Here is a 15,207-nt window from a genome sequence, read left to right as displayed (position 1 = left end):
ATTGACATCGTTACAATGGGAAAGCATGAAGCATCTGTCCAATTCAGTAGCTGCTTTGCTGCAAGAACTTGCACATAAGAAGAAAGGTATTTCAGTATTTTTCAGTGTATGTGTATGAATAAGGTTTGTTCTCCCTCATTTAAATTTGGTGTTTGGCATCCTTGAAATCCTTGAATTTTTAGTCAAATGTTCTGTACGAAGCCTGAGTATGTGATGTAGTCCTACGTTTTGTTCATGACTGCGAGCAATGTGCTGCGGCCATAGATTGCAGAAATGTGCTGCTCCGCTTATTCGAGAGCAACTAGGTTTAGCTCGTGAAACCCCTCCATGTAATAGTTACATCATAATTGTGGCATAAAACTATGGGACGGACTTAATGTGACATTGAATTACATGCACATGTTTCACTAAATGTGACAGACTGTTTTTTGATCACAAATGCAAGCATTGAGAGAAGTCTCTCTAGTCCTGGTAGCATTGCCTGCTTGTATGAAGCAGAGTATAGTGTTCCAAAAGAATGAAGTATCAAAGATGAATAGCAGCATGACTTAGACAGTTCTGAGCTGGTGCATTTATGCTTGCAGGAGCAGATGCGTGTCATGAGCCACCTGGTGGAGGGCAGCTACGTTCGTGTAGTGGGCCCTGTGCGCTCCATTGAAGGCAAGCGCCAGCTCAAGGCGTTCAAAGTTTTCCCTGTGACTGATCTGAATGAGCTGAGTCTCCACCTTGCCGAAGTGGTGCATGCCAACATGGCTCTGCGTGTGGTACGTCTGAAACACATTCTCTCTTTGTACAGTCTGATTTCTCGCTTTTATTTGCCCTTTCGTTTTGCATAAGACATTATATCTTGCTTGTTACTAATGTTGCATAAATAGGAGCACCAGTTGTACATGATTATTCCTGCTAAATCACTGGCTGATCTCCACTCAAATTTTGCACGCAGGTATCACTTCAATTAATTTTAGTTCAACACTACGTTTTTAAGCGTAATGCTTTCCGATTTTGTCTACGATAAATCTGAAGTGAGCGTCGTCTGGCAGCAACGCCACTGAAGACATGTTTATTCCACTGCAACGGCGGCACCATTTGTCACGGCTATAGTGAACACCATGTTTTCACCGTAGCTGTAACAAATGGCACCACCATTCTATTGTAACAGAATTGAACACTGTCTAGTGACATCACCGAAATTTGAGCAGAGAAATTTGTGCAAGCTCTGTGTATAATTTGAGTGGAGATCAGCCAGCTATTTAACAAGAAGGGTCATGTACACCTGGTGCTCCTATTTACTCGCATGTAACACTCAGTATGGAACTTGGGACTTGCAAGAGCAATGCAACTAGTGGCCTTTCGTTGCTTTCTTGCGCAGTTTGAGCTTGAAACATTACTGTAGCTATAGATGGAGAAAATGATGGGAAAAAAGAAAGAACTGACGACAGGAGTACTTCGTTTTCATTGTTCACTTCCTTATTGTCTCTTGCTTGGAAATGTTACGCAAAGGATGGTTGGGAAGTTTGGTGCCTGTTCACAACACAGTTGTGAGATTAGACATAGTTCTAAACACTGACTCATGGACAAGTTCGCTATGCCATTACTGCAATTTCTGAATGACGAGAGCCTCCATAGTTATATTGAAATAATTACGGATCTGTGCTGCAGGGCAAGCATCACTTGCAGACTTCCATTTTCTAGTTGCTGTTATAAACATTTTTAGTTAACTGCAGGTGTGGCCACAGGTTTCCATGAGGGTATGCCAAACAGTGTTAGGTAGTCTCTGTCACTTATGTTTTATGCACTCTTATTTCTTGCTTGCGTCTTCTCCTAACAGGGCTTTACTCCCAGTTCACCGAAATTTGAACCAATGGATACCAGCAGCAATTCATTTCTTGGGGCTGGCGCTAGCAATCTTGGTTTGAACCCACAGCAGAAATTGGTGAGTGACCTTTCTTTTCATGTGCAATGAATTACCATGTGTATTAAAATATATATCATTGTCTCACATTTATTTGCATGTGATGGGCTCCACAAAAAATTTGAGGACGCTTAAGCATTGCCTTCAAGAGTGGAACGCGATAGTGTTATCGCACCCCTTTTGCACCGCCCACTCATTTGCTCGGCATGCTCTTGACGAGACGAAGGGGAGAAGTGGGCGAGTGGCATACCACCTGTCGGGGCAGCGCCGTACATTGCGAGGAGGGGGTCTTCTGTGTTTGCCGCAAGATGGCTCTGCGTGTGTGCGCCAAGTGCAGAAGAAATGTAGCGGAAACGTACTTCGTTACTCGTTTAACTGCGACTTCTGTAATTTACATGCTCATAATTACCAATATACACTGCAGTATAACTTTCTACTGCACGTTTCTAAGGCAACACCGCATTCACTAGAGGCGCTTTTGTCCCTATTTGAACCAGAAGTCACCTCATAGCCCCTACACAATTCTCTCCGCAATGCCGCTTCTGAGCAGAGCCAGGGTCCCTCAGGCACATAGTAGGGGGTTGCAGAGAGGCACCATTGAATCCTCCGAACCCTTACTGCACCAACGAGCTTTGGGAGATAGCCTTGGCCAGCTCCGACCTCGAGGATCAGCAACGACTGATGGCCAGGGCCCAGGACGCGGCCCGAAGTCAAGGCATTCTGGAATGAGGATGCCTCTCCAAAGCTGCAATTACCTAATAAAAATTTTTTATTCTCTCTCTACCGTCCAAGGAAATTTTCGTGTCATAAGCAAAAAACTCCCCATACGTGGGCCGATCCCGGAAATAGTGCAATACCGGCCCGACCCGCGGCGGAGATGAAGTAGGCGTTAAGCACTGCCCGTACGTGGGCCGATCACACAGATAGTGCAATGCCAACCCGACCCGCGGTGGAAGTGCAGTTGACCATTAAGGGGCCCACATATACAGCTTCGCTGGTCATTCTTCATCACAGAGTGGAAGGGCACTGAGATTTTGTGTCCGAAATTTCAGACGTTCTTATACATTGACTCTATGGGGTATGTGGCGGTGCCGCGAAAGTGTCCGAATTACCGGGTGCATCCGAAAATGCAGACGTCCGGAAAATTGCTTGTTGAATGTATATTGAAATTTCGTTATACTGTATTTTGATTTTTATGCAAATAAGTACAGTCGCCGATGGAAAACCGCAAGAAAAAAATGTCGTAACCGGGAAACGTACGATCCGAAATAAGTAAAAAAATTGACAGACGCCATTATTGTTAACATCTACGTAAAGCGAAGCGTCGTGCAGATCGTTGCGGCCCAAAACGCGTTTTGTTTTCCTATTGCATGTTGTTTTAAGAGGGCAACAGGAAATCGAGCTCGTGGGTGATGCCGGATGCCACCGAAGCGAAACGTGACGTCCACATCGCGCCGCTTGCAGAAGGGAACGGCTGCTTGTTTGGATTATTGCCTACTAAAATCATGCAGTACGCTACTAATGGCGCTATGCACCACACGCTGCAAAACAGGTGAAAGTGCTTATCACAATAGGTTCGGCTGCGATAGCTCTCAATGCGGCATGCAACAATTCGAATGGAAACTTGCTGCTACCAGAATAAGAAACTGTGCGCGCCGTTTTCACGTGAGCCGAGCGGCTATATTGTCACGTGGTCGTGACGTCAAAGAACACAGTAGCAATACTGTGAAACACAAAACTAACCTTTATTGGGCGAACCTGTGCCCACAAAAGAGGCTACACATAAGTGTAGTAGCGAACACGGTCGGCGATCGTCGAAAATCTGATCAGCGGGTCAAGTGCGTCGGCTTTTATAGAGCAGTCGTCGAATGTTCCAGACTAATCGTTCGGACCCGCGTGCCTTCCACAAAGTTCTACACCATCCGCATCACGCGATCAAATCAGATAACATAAGGTTCGGCGACAACAGACAGCGGATAGAAGCATCGATAACTTTCCAGAAACTTCGGATACATGCAGGCGCGTCCCACGCTGTGCAATTACATTTGTTACGCGGCGAAACGTGGTTGCCCGATACAAATAAGTACACGTGTCAATACCCCCCTCTTAAAAAGCATCGTCCCGATGCTATAAATATAGGAGAGCGAAACACAAAAGGACACTTATTAAACATAAGTAACAAAACAACGAAAAGAAACGAAGTCCAAAGGTCAGTTACGCGAAGCCCCAAAGTTCATTAACGCTGGTAGTACGGCTTGAGTCGCACATGGACTATTTCAGGTCGTGACCGGCGCCGCTGTGATAGCGAAATGCCGTCTGGCACGACCTCATAGTTCAGTGCGCCAATACGTCGGATGATCTTGTACGGTCTGAAATAGCGACGCAAAAGCTTCTCGCTCAGTCCTCGTCGGCGTATAGGGGTCCAAACCCAAACACGGTCACCGGGTTGGTACTCGACGAAGCGTTGTCGGAGGTTGTAGTGTCGGCTGTTGGTCCTCTGCTGGTTCTTTATTCACAGGCGGGCGAGCTGTCGGGCTTTTTCGGCGCGCTGGAGATAGGTAGCGACGTCAAGGTTCTCCTCGTCAGTGACGTGCGGCAGCATGGCGTCGAGCGTCGTCGTCGGGTTCCTGCCATAGACCAGCTTGAACGGCGTGATCTGTGTTGTTTCTTGCACCGCCGTGTTGTAAGCGAATGTTACGTATGGCAGGACGGCATCCCAGGTCTTGTGTTCGACGTCGACGTACATCACTAGCATGTCGGCGAGGGTCTTATTCAGCCGCTCCGTAAGACCATTCGTCTGCGGATGGTAGGCCGTTGTCCTCCTGTGCCTTGTCTGACTGTATTTCAGAATGGCTTGGGTGAGCTCCGCTGTAAAGGCCGTTCCTCTGTAGGTGATGAGGACTTCTGGGGCGCCATGTCGCAGCAGGATGTTTTCGACAAAGAATTTCACCACTTCGGCTGCGCTACCTTTCAGCAGTGCTTTAGTTTCAGCGAAGCGGGTCAGTGGGGGCGCGTGATAAGCAATCGGCATCGGAGTGTTTTCGTCCGGACTTGTAGGTTACAGTGATGTCGTATTCTTGTAGTCTGAGGCTCCACCGCGCCAGTCGTCCTGAAGGATCCTTTATATTCGCTAGCCAACACAACGCGTGATGGTCACTGACGACTTTGAATGGCCTGCCATAAAGATAAGGGCGAAATTTAGCTGTAGCCCAAACGATGGCGAGGCATTCCTTTTCGGTCGTAGAATAGTTGCCTTCCGCTTTTGACAGCGACTGGCTAGCGTAAGCTATCACTTGCTCGACTCCGTTTCTCCTCTGGACTAGAACGGCACCGAGGCCTAGGCTACTGGCGTCAGTATGGATTTCTGTATCGGCATACTCGTCGAAGTGCGCAAGTACCGGCGGTGACTGCATGCGTCGTTTGAGTTCTTCAAATGCGTCGGCCTGCGGCGTTTCCCACTTGAACTCAACATCACATTTAGTGAGACATGTCAACGGCTCGGCGATGCGTGAAAAGTCCTGCCAAGGAATCTACGCACTGCCTTCTTGTTGATGGGTTGCGGGAACTGTGCGATGGCAGCTGTCTTTTGCAGGTCTGGACGGACACCAGATTTGCTGATTACGTGGCCTAGGAACAGAAGCTCATCGTAAGCGAAGCGGCATTTTTCCGCCTTCAGAGTAAGCCCTGACGACTTGATGGCCTCTAGTACTGTCGCAAGCCGCTTGAGGTGATCGTCGAAATTTTCGGCGATCGTCGAAAATCTGATCAGCGGGTCAAGCGCGTCGGCTTTTATAGAGCAGTCGTCGAATGTTCCAGACTAATCGTTCGGACCCGCGTGCCTTCCACAAAGTTCTACACCATTCGCGTCACGCGATGAAATCAGATAACATATGGTTCGGCGACAACAGACAGCGGATAGAAGCATCGATAACATTCCAGAAACTTCGGATACATGCAGGCGCGTCCCACGCTGTGCGATTACATTTGTTACGCGGCGAAACGTGGTTGCCCGATACAGATAAGTACACGTGTCAATATACTGTTCTCCATCGCGCGCCTGTCGCGCCTTTTCTTGTTCACATGGGAGCTAGTGGCCGGAAAACGTATACGATCGCAGTCTGCAGCAGGGAACGGCGGCGCGTTTCGGTAATCGGCGTGCACTGCGCTTCCAACAGCACCACGCGCTGTGAAGCAGATAGGTGAAGATGCTTATCGCAATAGGATTGGCAGTGATAGCTGTGAATGCTGCGTGCGATGAACCCGGAGGAGATTTGCCGATACCGAAATGAGAAACAGTGCATGCCGGCGTTTTCATGTGAGACGGGCTGGCAAGTATTGCGGTGAAGCCATCGCAGTGGGCAGCTATATACTGTTTTCGATCATGTGCGCCTCGTGCATTTTCTTGTTTACATGGGGTCTAGCGGCCGGAAAACGTCTCGTACGGCAGTTTGGCGATGCACTGAATGTTGGTGCCAAAAAATCTTTTCCAGGAACGCATGAACAGGTAAAAAATTAGCATATCTCTAATGGGTAATCTTTTGTGTTCTCGATTACGAATGTTGGCGCTGGGAAAACACACATAAAGGGGAACCTATCAAGGAAGTTCTACTGTAAATACTCGCCCATGTGTCACATGAAAACGCTGATGCATACCAGCGATAAGCATCTTCGTTTATCTGTTAGACAGCGGGTGTGGCATAGTGGTGTTGAAGGCATACTGCACACTTTTAATAGGCGATGACCCAAACATGTCGCTTTTCCCTGCTGCAGGCAGTGTGAAGTAAGCGGCATATTTTGCTTTGGCAGTATCATATTCCACCGTCGCCCACCAGCTCGACTTTCTTATGGTTTCCCTTCACAGTCTCAAAGCACTACGCAATAGAAAAAAAAAGTGCGTCTCTGGCCGCTCAAGCTCTACCAGTGTCGTCGTAACGTCCTGCAACGATTCACGATGAGTGGGCACATCAAAACTGCCCGCCGAAATGCCCTGCCCGAAAAAGCTGCTGACCCAGTCCAAATTCAAGGACTGCAAACGTATGCTCGCTGAAGATAAAAAAACAACAATTTGAGTCTCAGTTCCCCCAGGCCCCACCAGCTTGGCGCGCGTCGGCGTCTCGTGCTGCAACAATCCGCGCAATGCTTCGCATTATGTAGATTTCAAGCACAGTTGAGTCTGCGAAATATTTTAGTGACCTCAAATTGTACGTTTCCTAGTCAGTGAGCGTTTCCTCACTTCTTTTTTTTTTTTTTCTTTAAATGTATGAACGAGGTTCTAGTCTAATAAAGAGGAAAAGGAAGAACATTTACGAATATGGCCGCTGTCTTTGCCAAGTGTTGCAAGTCTGTTGTAACCCAACCACTACATAAAAGCTTTCATGTAGTGGTCATCATGCTAAATACGACTGGTAAATACCCTCCTTGTCGAATGCTTCACAGGCTTGCAACCAGCCATGGTTTGCTGAAGTATGGTCTGTTGCAACCATATTTTTTTCATCAGAACCTAATAGAAGCCCATTAAATAGCCCAATGACATATTAAATGTGCCCTGGTGATCAAACAGTACCAGCATGGCACAGTTTTATTTTCCTGTAATGTCTCTTTAGAGGAAGTAAAGACATGACGAAGGAGACAGTCATAAGGTTACTGTAATGGCTAGTATACTTGAAGGCAACTGATTTTTCAGTTCATGCATGTTGATGCTCACTATATCCAACATGACCACACTGAATTGCTGTCTTTCAGGTGTACGAAGCGATTCGGGAGTGCACCACAAGCATTGGGATAGGCCTTGATGAAATTTGCTCCAAACTGAAGTCGATGAACAAGAATTCAATACGGTATTGCTAACCTTTTCTCTTTGCTCTTTTTTCATTTTCTGCCCCCCGCCCTTTTTTTCCCCTCCATTCAAAAAGGTTTTAAACATTGGCCATACCTGCAAGCAAGCAGACTATGGCAAGCATACTGTGTCATGTGCCAAGAATGCCACAAACCAGTTGCGCTGCAGCATGGTTACCCACATGCGCTGAAATAATGGTATCGACTTATTTCACAATTGTCATGTTCACCTCCTCAAGTCACACCTTGCAGCTAACGATGCCATGCCATCGATCATCATTCGCACTACAACAACAGTACAGACTCCATGTGTTAGCACTCAACACACACGTTAGCTTTAGATGGAACAACTGTGCACACGTAATGCATTTAAGAACTACATACTAGGAGTCTGTTTAGTAGTCCTGAACATTGCCTGCTGAGTTGTGACAAAAAAAATTATAATGCCATTGAGTTTAATTAAATATTTTGTATAAAGAAAAATCCAGATCAGTATCGAAATTGTTGAAAGCTGGGCCGGTTGATGAATATTCATGGCAGGAAGCAGGAAGTGAAGAAGGATGCGAGAATACTACTTGTTAGCACATAGAGCCCATGCCAATTTTCACTCGTGCTATATATGTGGCCATATACCCCATTTACTCATACCTATATAGTATTCGCACTCACATAGTGCTCCCATACTCCATATTGGTGGTAGAAAATTCCTATGTTTTTTTCTTGAATAGTGGTTGCACCCTAAAAGAGTGCTGCAGCGACAGTCTGCTTATTCCCACATCAGTGTTGGCTCCGACTCTGGCCAGAGTCACTTCATTTATCCTTTTAGCTAGCGTATGGAAATAAAGGGCCTTTGCATTTCCTGCTTATTTAGAAAATTTAGTCTTCCTACAAAGGTTAATGCTGTTTTCAAGTAATACCGTATTTACTTGCACAATGATCGCACTCGCGTAATGACCGCACCCCGGAATTTTGTCGTCAAAATTCGATTTTTTTCTTTCCCATGTAATGATCGCACCCTGCACTTGTCGCAGCGATATGTTGTGTGCCAAGTCAAGCTAATGATGATCGCGCTTACCATCTGTCGAGTGCTATACTAAGCGGTCTGCACGCACCCCACATTCTTATTAAGCAGATGCACCATTTCATTCCATTGATCACTTTCAACACTTCCATGAAAAAAAAAAAACAAGCTACAAGCAAACTTGCCTCAGCTTTATTATTTGCAGGCTTCATAATGGTTTTGGTCAACAACAACAACAACATAAAGGGCGCCTTTTGGTTCTTCTCGTCTGGACTTGTGGGCACGCAATAAATCGCAATCGGCAACGATAGTGACCACGTTTACACAGATACATTAAAGTGTACCCTATTCATACGCCAACGCTTGTAACGCAGCTAAGATATTCGCTCACCCTTAGCGGAAACATGCTGTATTAGGATAGCAGTGAAAACAAATGCCGCAGTTTCCGCAGCATGCCCCCCATGTGTTTCTATGTCACTGGCAGCTAAGCGCGCCCATCTCTGTTTCTGTCCCCTCGAAATGGACATGGCTGTCTTATAGTTGCAAACTTGCCGATATTAATTATAATATTCATTACTGATATGGAAGAAGCTGTTTCAATGCGCGTAATGTACTCGCAAGAAAAAAAAATCGTGTTCGGCATGTTCTGCTTGCTCCTCCGGCTGCCACTTTTGTTTTGGTGTCCCACACTGACAGCGGCAGCCGCCTGTTTGACATCCCGCAGCAAATGCGGGATGAAAAAACAAAACGTTTCTCTTCGTGTGAAATTTAACCCGCGTAATAATCGCACCCCTCAATATGCGACTTTTTTTTTACAAAAGAAAAGTGCGATCATTATCCGAGTAAGTGCCATATTTTGTTTCGGTTTACAGTGGCTGGTCAGAGAACCAACAGCCACTTAGTTTTGTTATTGAGCTCCGAGAACCTTCTTTTGGAAGAGTTTTCTCGTGTATTTATCGAGGGCGGTGCGAGTGTCGTCCTACGAGGAGTGGATTAGACCGGCAACTGGCTCGATAGAGCCAGACAGGGCCATTCTGAACTCACTCTTGGCTTTCGCCAAGGACGGCTCTGAATACGCCTCCCCTCTCCTCTTCCTATTCCCCATTATAGGCCTTCACGCCATCCCTTAATAAATACATTTTGTCATCATCATCATCGTACCCCAGAGCTTCGCTTGAATTTTCTGCAAAAGAAAGAGTGCGAGCATTATGCCACTAAATACAGTAGTACGACACAAGTTAAGGGCATCAACTGGTAATGTATAACTTTGATAAGTGATTAATGTCTTAGCAGGGCCACTAAATTAAGCGCAAGTATTTGTGGACTTAGCTTAAGCCCATGTCTTATGAAACGCCTCTCTTGCAGGGATGTGGTCGACTTCCTTGCTAACGAGGGACACATTTTCACTACCATGGATGACGAACACTACAAGGCCACTGACTCAGCATAGCAGTAACTGCCACCCTCTTTTTCATTTTTTAATTTTATTATTGTTACATTATCCAGATTTATGGTCCATCGTTTAACCAAAAGAGATAAGCTGTGTCTTGTAATTTGAGCTCTTGGCCCCACATTTTCATAATGTTTCCAGTCAGACTGGGTTGTTTGCCTTTTCCTCACTTGCAGTTTAGGCAGCAGGCACATGATACAAATGTGAAAGAAGGCCACATTGTTGAAAGTCGTGCACATTTTTTTTATTCCATGTACATCAGAGCACCATTAATGGCATGCTGCAAACTTATTTCTTTCCTGTGTGACTTGCCATATGCTGAATGGAAGCTGTCTCTTTAAGAAAGATTGTGGGAAAAGGACAGAAAATTGTGCTTTGATTCAATTATCGCACTGAGTTGTGCTGAAAATTGGAGCTTTAATACACTGCACCCTTACTTGGCTTTGTCATGAGTCACAGTTGTTGCCCTACAAACAGTTGCTGCTAGACAAGTCCACTCATGCCTGTTGGTATTTAAAAGTACTTTCAGAGGGCCTAGCACTTGCCTTGTGTGTTTTCTTGCACTCTTTAATCATTTCAAATGTGTTGGTATTAGAAGTAAACAACACACGCCTGTCAATACGCTGCCTACATTTACATTATATAATTATATGCATATATGTACAGGTTTCATTGGTGAAACTGCTTGGTAAAAGTAGATATGTTCAGGTTAACCAATTTTTTTTTTCTTTCTGGTTTGTTAAGCGTTTGTTGATGGCTAATAAACTCCTGTGAACTCTTATGTTGCAGAATTGTTTGTGAGCATCCAGAGTAAGGCTTTGTAACTTGTTTTCCAGAACAGGTCCAATGTCACAATGAATTGCATGTCACTGTACATCCAAGTTGGTGCAGTAATAAAGATATATTAAAAAAACAAACAGCAAGAGCTGGCTCCTTTGTCATATAACCTTTGCTGCTGGTATTTGGCTTCCATTATGCAACTTAACAGTGGCGCATCAAATTGAAAAAAATCATGGCCCGGCAATTCCAGCAGAATTCTGTTACTGTAACACATTTTTGGTGATCCTTTGAAAGGGTAGTTCCTGTAACTTAAGAACCTATTTTAGTCTATGTTGTCCATGGCTTCCTCGTCCTCAACAATGCAGGTGGTTCCTGATGTCTCCAGACGCTCACAAAGTCTGGCAATCGCATCTTGAGATTGGGTGTCTGAGCCCATGGCTAGACTCATCATGTGCTGCTCTTCAGACTGGCTGAAGATGTACCCGTTGCTCTTGTCACAAGCCTTCAGCACACTCCACATAGACTCCTTCTCCTGGAGAAAAACAACAAAAAACTAATGATTACTCTAGTTATAATTAACTCTTTCCAGCTGCTTTTTTTGTACCCCATTTTTATCACTTCACCTGTGGTATGTTGGTGTTGCAAGTTGAAGCAATCTTTTCTTTTAGTTTCATTAGTAAAAGTAAACAATAGAAAGGAAAGTTATTTTTAAAATGTAAACAGCAGGCTCCTATGATGCCTCATTACTGAATATGTGGACAGTGCACAAGATAACAATTCTCGTGCAACTTGCACTCAATGTGTTGATAGCAGTTAAAAGTTATTGCATTTTTCAGATAATACTCTTATATAAACATTATTTTAGGAACCACAAGATATACAGATCTGACTATTGATGGCTTCATAATTAAAAGGTTACTAGTACAGCAGAACAGGCCTTGTGCACTCTCTTCAAAACTTTTTCTTTTTTTCCAATGAGTTGGCAAAACAGGCGGACAAGCACCACAGATACTGCTGCTGATCGCACAGTACCAAATTAACCCTGCAACTCCAATGGACAGGCAATAACTTCCTAGTACAGGGTTCGTACACCTGCTTGAAGACCATTGAATTTCAAAAAAGATTCAAGCGCCTTTAAGTCCCCTTGAACATAAATGCACTCCTTGAACTCCTTAAAAACTAGTCTTGGGGGTAACTTGTGAACATTACAAATAAACTCTGCATATGGGCTATGCCATGGGCAAAAGTCTTGTTGAGAAGCAATCTTAAGTATATGTTTTTTTAGAGTGTCGCAAAGCAATTGCAGTGCGGTGTGTCCACAGCCACCAATGACAGGCTCATTTAAATCATTGTTGCCATCGTGGAGCTAGACAAAGCCCAACCAAGCCATACCACTATTTTTTTCCTACTTGGTTCACACTGCAGGCATCATGGTTCTGTTTCCATGCTCTAGAAATACATAGCGGTAAGTAAGTTTCAGACATTTGACTTTAATGTGAAGAGTATCTTTGGCTGAAGTCAGACACTGTTAAACATAATGCCAGAAGGCGATTTACATCTTTACAATGCATAGGTCAACTTAGAAAAGCAACCTGAACAGCTTGAAGCATGTGTCCAACTCGGCAGCCACTTAGCTGCAAGGAATTGCAGCTAAGAAGGAGACTTTCAGAGATTTTTCAGTGTATGTGTATGAATAAGGTTTGTTCCCTGCCTCCTTGAATATCGTCTTTGGGCATCCCTGAAATCCTTGAATTTTGAGTCAAATGTTCTGTACGAACCCTGTAATAGCATCAACCACAATGCAGGAAAGTGCTACATATGGCGGCACAAGCCACTATTTTTCGGAATCTGAAGATGTTGCACACAGCTCTGCTGATAACGACAGTGGCTGCAAAGTTTGAAGTGTAGTCAGGTGTTTCCAAAAGCAGCACATTTTCTTGAACAATGGTTGGTATAAAAAGCAATTGTGGCATGCTTCAAGATGACTATGGTTGAACTGGTAGGAGCTGCTGTCAAGCACTGTTGTAACATAATTGGATGTAAATACTAAAAGCATGCAGATGGAGACCGTTGGTTTGTCTACAGCACTGCTATTTCTTTTTTTGTAAGAGATTGCTCATCCACCTGAAGTTTTGCTCATTCCCTAGTGGTGTACTTCAAGAAGATTTCTGTGGTTTCTTGAGAATAGGAGTTATACTAAAAGCCTAATAATGGTGCCCAGCTTCTACTTGGATCAAGCATTGTATAGTGCCTGCATACAGGAAAACTAGAATTGCCACCTGGCCGGTCTTCCTTCGGCAGAGCGGCTTTGACCCCACACAGGAGCACCATTTCCCGGTCTTGCAGTTCTCCCTAAGTTGGCACATTAAAAGCTGCACCGCAACCACTCTGGAGTTCAAACATAGAAGATGCGTGAATTGTCACAGGTAGGCTCATTCCTAATTCCTCAAACCTTTCACTATCCTGTTATCCAAAGTAAAAGGGACTGGACTGCCGATCCTTCTGCTTTTCTTCTGAACTTTCTCTTACAAGTGTGAGTGCATTGTCTATTTCTCTCGAATACATTTTCCCTGCAAAATTAAAGGGACTGGGAATACAAAGGAACACTAATTTTCTATACTTAATAGGAAGGATCACTATGCTTCATGTAATAATATCAATGTGCACTTCAAGCAACAAACATGTACGATTTTTAGAATAATGCAAGCATCCGCTAAAACAGGCATGTCAGACCTGAACATTTAGTGGCAGGAAGGACACAAGGCCATAGTCTTCAATAATTCCCGCCAGGGCTTCATTCATTTTCTTGTACTTCTTGAGAATGGGATCCTCCTGCACAGTAATGCATATTGAAGAAAAACACCATGAAGACATGCCATGAATGCCAGGCCCATTATCACTGCTAGCATAGTTAAGTCCAGTGCAGCGCGAAGGCACTTTACTTGTCATAGACTAATCCTGCCTACTCAGTTACATTACAAAGGTCTAGAATAGCCATCGCTATGACAGGAGACAGTGCACTCTTTGCACAAACTGCATGGCTTCCATCCTTGTAAAGAAAGAGTTCAATGAATAAGTCCATTAGAAGCTGCCGTTTGCCTGCAAGGACTCTGAGCAGTCATTGAAGATTGAGAGTTCAGCATGAAGAGTCAACTTACGGAGAGAACATCAGCCAGGAAAGACAGATCCATGACTTCAGTGTAGTAGTCTAAACCGAAGTGAAGCTTTCCATACTTCTCTGCCAAGTCCACCTTGGAGAGCACGTTGACGTGAGGTAGTTCCACTGCGTGATGCACGACTTTTAAGTTACCCATCGAATACCAAAAACATCAAGGAAGACCTGGCGGTCACCAGCCGCAAACACGGCAACAAATGTTACAGGCAACGGCTCTCACTGTGCATCATGGTAGCCAAAGAAGTCAGCAGGACCGAGATGAACTTTCCCGGGTCGCTGCAGTAATGGGAGTCGACAAGGTGGGTGGCCGAAAGCCGGTAACCGAGAGCTTGCAACCGACACACAACATTGCGCACACTTGCGTGGTGCGTGTAGAGTTCCACCTGCATGTCATCACTGTGAGGTTAGTGGCGGGTAAAGCTGCGCTCCGGTTCGTTTTAATTGGGAAGCGCGCAATGCGTACCTGTCCAGGACAGTCGATAAATAGGTAGCAGCCACGAACTTTCGCCAGCTGCTCGCACAGCCATTCGAGGTTGCTCTCCAAGTACTCCATGCAGTAGACGAGGCCACCGTTGGGCCCGAGCTTAAGAGAGTCCATCACATCGCCAAGTTCGATGAGTCCGCTGATGTCAACAGCTGCCTCGTAGGGGAGCACATCGTTCGCAGGGTCCAAGTTCACCACAGCCACTTGGCGTCCAATTGCCGTACACAACTCGCGCATCGCCTTACAATAAGTGCTTTTACCCGATCCAGGAGGCCCGATCACCACCTGACCGAACGTCCTTTCGGTGCGCGCACTTCTTGAGGTCTTCGATTCCATGTTGAGCTGGCTCAATGCAAAAACCGCACCACGCTAGCTGACGAAAAGTTGCGAAGACGACAAGCGTTTGAACGACGCCATTGCACAGCCTGAGACGCCACTAGCGCCATTTCTTGTTGCTGTCCAGGGGCAAAAATTGATTATATAGCAAACGTAACTGCAGTTTTGTGCAGTATTATGTAACAAATGTTATTAACATTATGCAAGTAAAAGT

General features: G+C 45.2%; 2 protein-coding genes across 3 annotated transcripts in view; one reads left to right on the top strand and one right to left on the bottom strand.

Moving 5' to 3' along the window:
• The window catches only part of RPA2 (Replication protein A2), a 30,374-nt gene extending 18,920 nt beyond the window's left edge, over window positions 1-11,454 (top strand). Inside the window, exons 5-9 of one of the 2 annotated variants that reach the window (XM_055076688.2) lie at window positions 585-764; window positions 1,829-1,933; window positions 7,655-7,749; window positions 10,134-10,220; window positions 11,364-11,454. In XM_055076688.2, coding sequence (XP_054932663.1) covers window positions 585-764; window positions 1,829-1,933; window positions 7,655-7,749; window positions 10,134-10,218 — 465 coding nt within the window. In that variant the 3' untranslated portion in view covers window positions 10,219-10,220; window positions 11,364-11,454. Of the gene's footprint in view, window positions 1-584; window positions 765-1,828; window positions 1,934-7,654; window positions 7,750-10,133; window positions 11,000-11,363 lie in introns of those variants that run through there. The other variant, XM_050188256.3, reaches the window with a different exon arrangement.
• LOC126541487 (GPN-loop GTPase 2) lies at window positions 10,438-15,105 on the bottom strand. The gene is made up of 5 exons (XM_050188249.3): window positions 14,637-15,105; window positions 14,394-14,556; window positions 14,157-14,281; window positions 13,732-13,830; window positions 10,438-11,530 (listed from the first exon to the last, which is right to left on the bottom strand). Exons 1-5 carry the CDS (start codon window positions 14,991-14,993, stop codon window positions 11,321-11,323), a joined length of 954 nt encoding a protein of 317 aa, XP_050044206.1. The 5' UTR covers window positions 14,994-15,105; the 3' UTR covers window positions 10,438-11,320.
• Between the last annotated feature and the right edge of the window lie 102 nt (window positions 15,106-15,207).

Source organism: Dermacentor andersoni, chromosome 2 (genome assembly GCF_023375885.2).
Source record: "Dermacentor andersoni chromosome 2, qqDerAnde1_hic_scaffold, whole genome shotgun sequence".
NCBI classification, from domain to species: domain Eukaryota; kingdom Metazoa; phylum Arthropoda; class Arachnida; order Ixodida; family Ixodidae; genus Dermacentor; species Dermacentor andersoni.
The sequence above is the reverse complement of the archived record's forward strand: the minus strand, read 5'-3'. Positions and strand labels throughout refer to the sequence as shown.

Excerpts from the sequence above, each read along its gene's own strand:
- LOC126541487 (XM_050188249.3), bottom strand. The coding sequence starts at position 14,993 with ATGGAATCGAAGACCTCAAGAAGTGCGCGCACCGAAAGGACGTTCGGT. Across the intron at positions 14,557-14,636 it reads TTATCGACTGTCCTGGACAG|GTGGAACTCTACACGCACCA; the intron begins GTACGCATTGCG and ends GATGACATGCAG. Across the intron at positions 13,831-14,156 it reads TCCTGGCTGATGTTCTCTCC|GAGGATCCCATTCTCAAGAA; the intron begins GTAAGTTGACTC and ends ATTACTGTGCAG.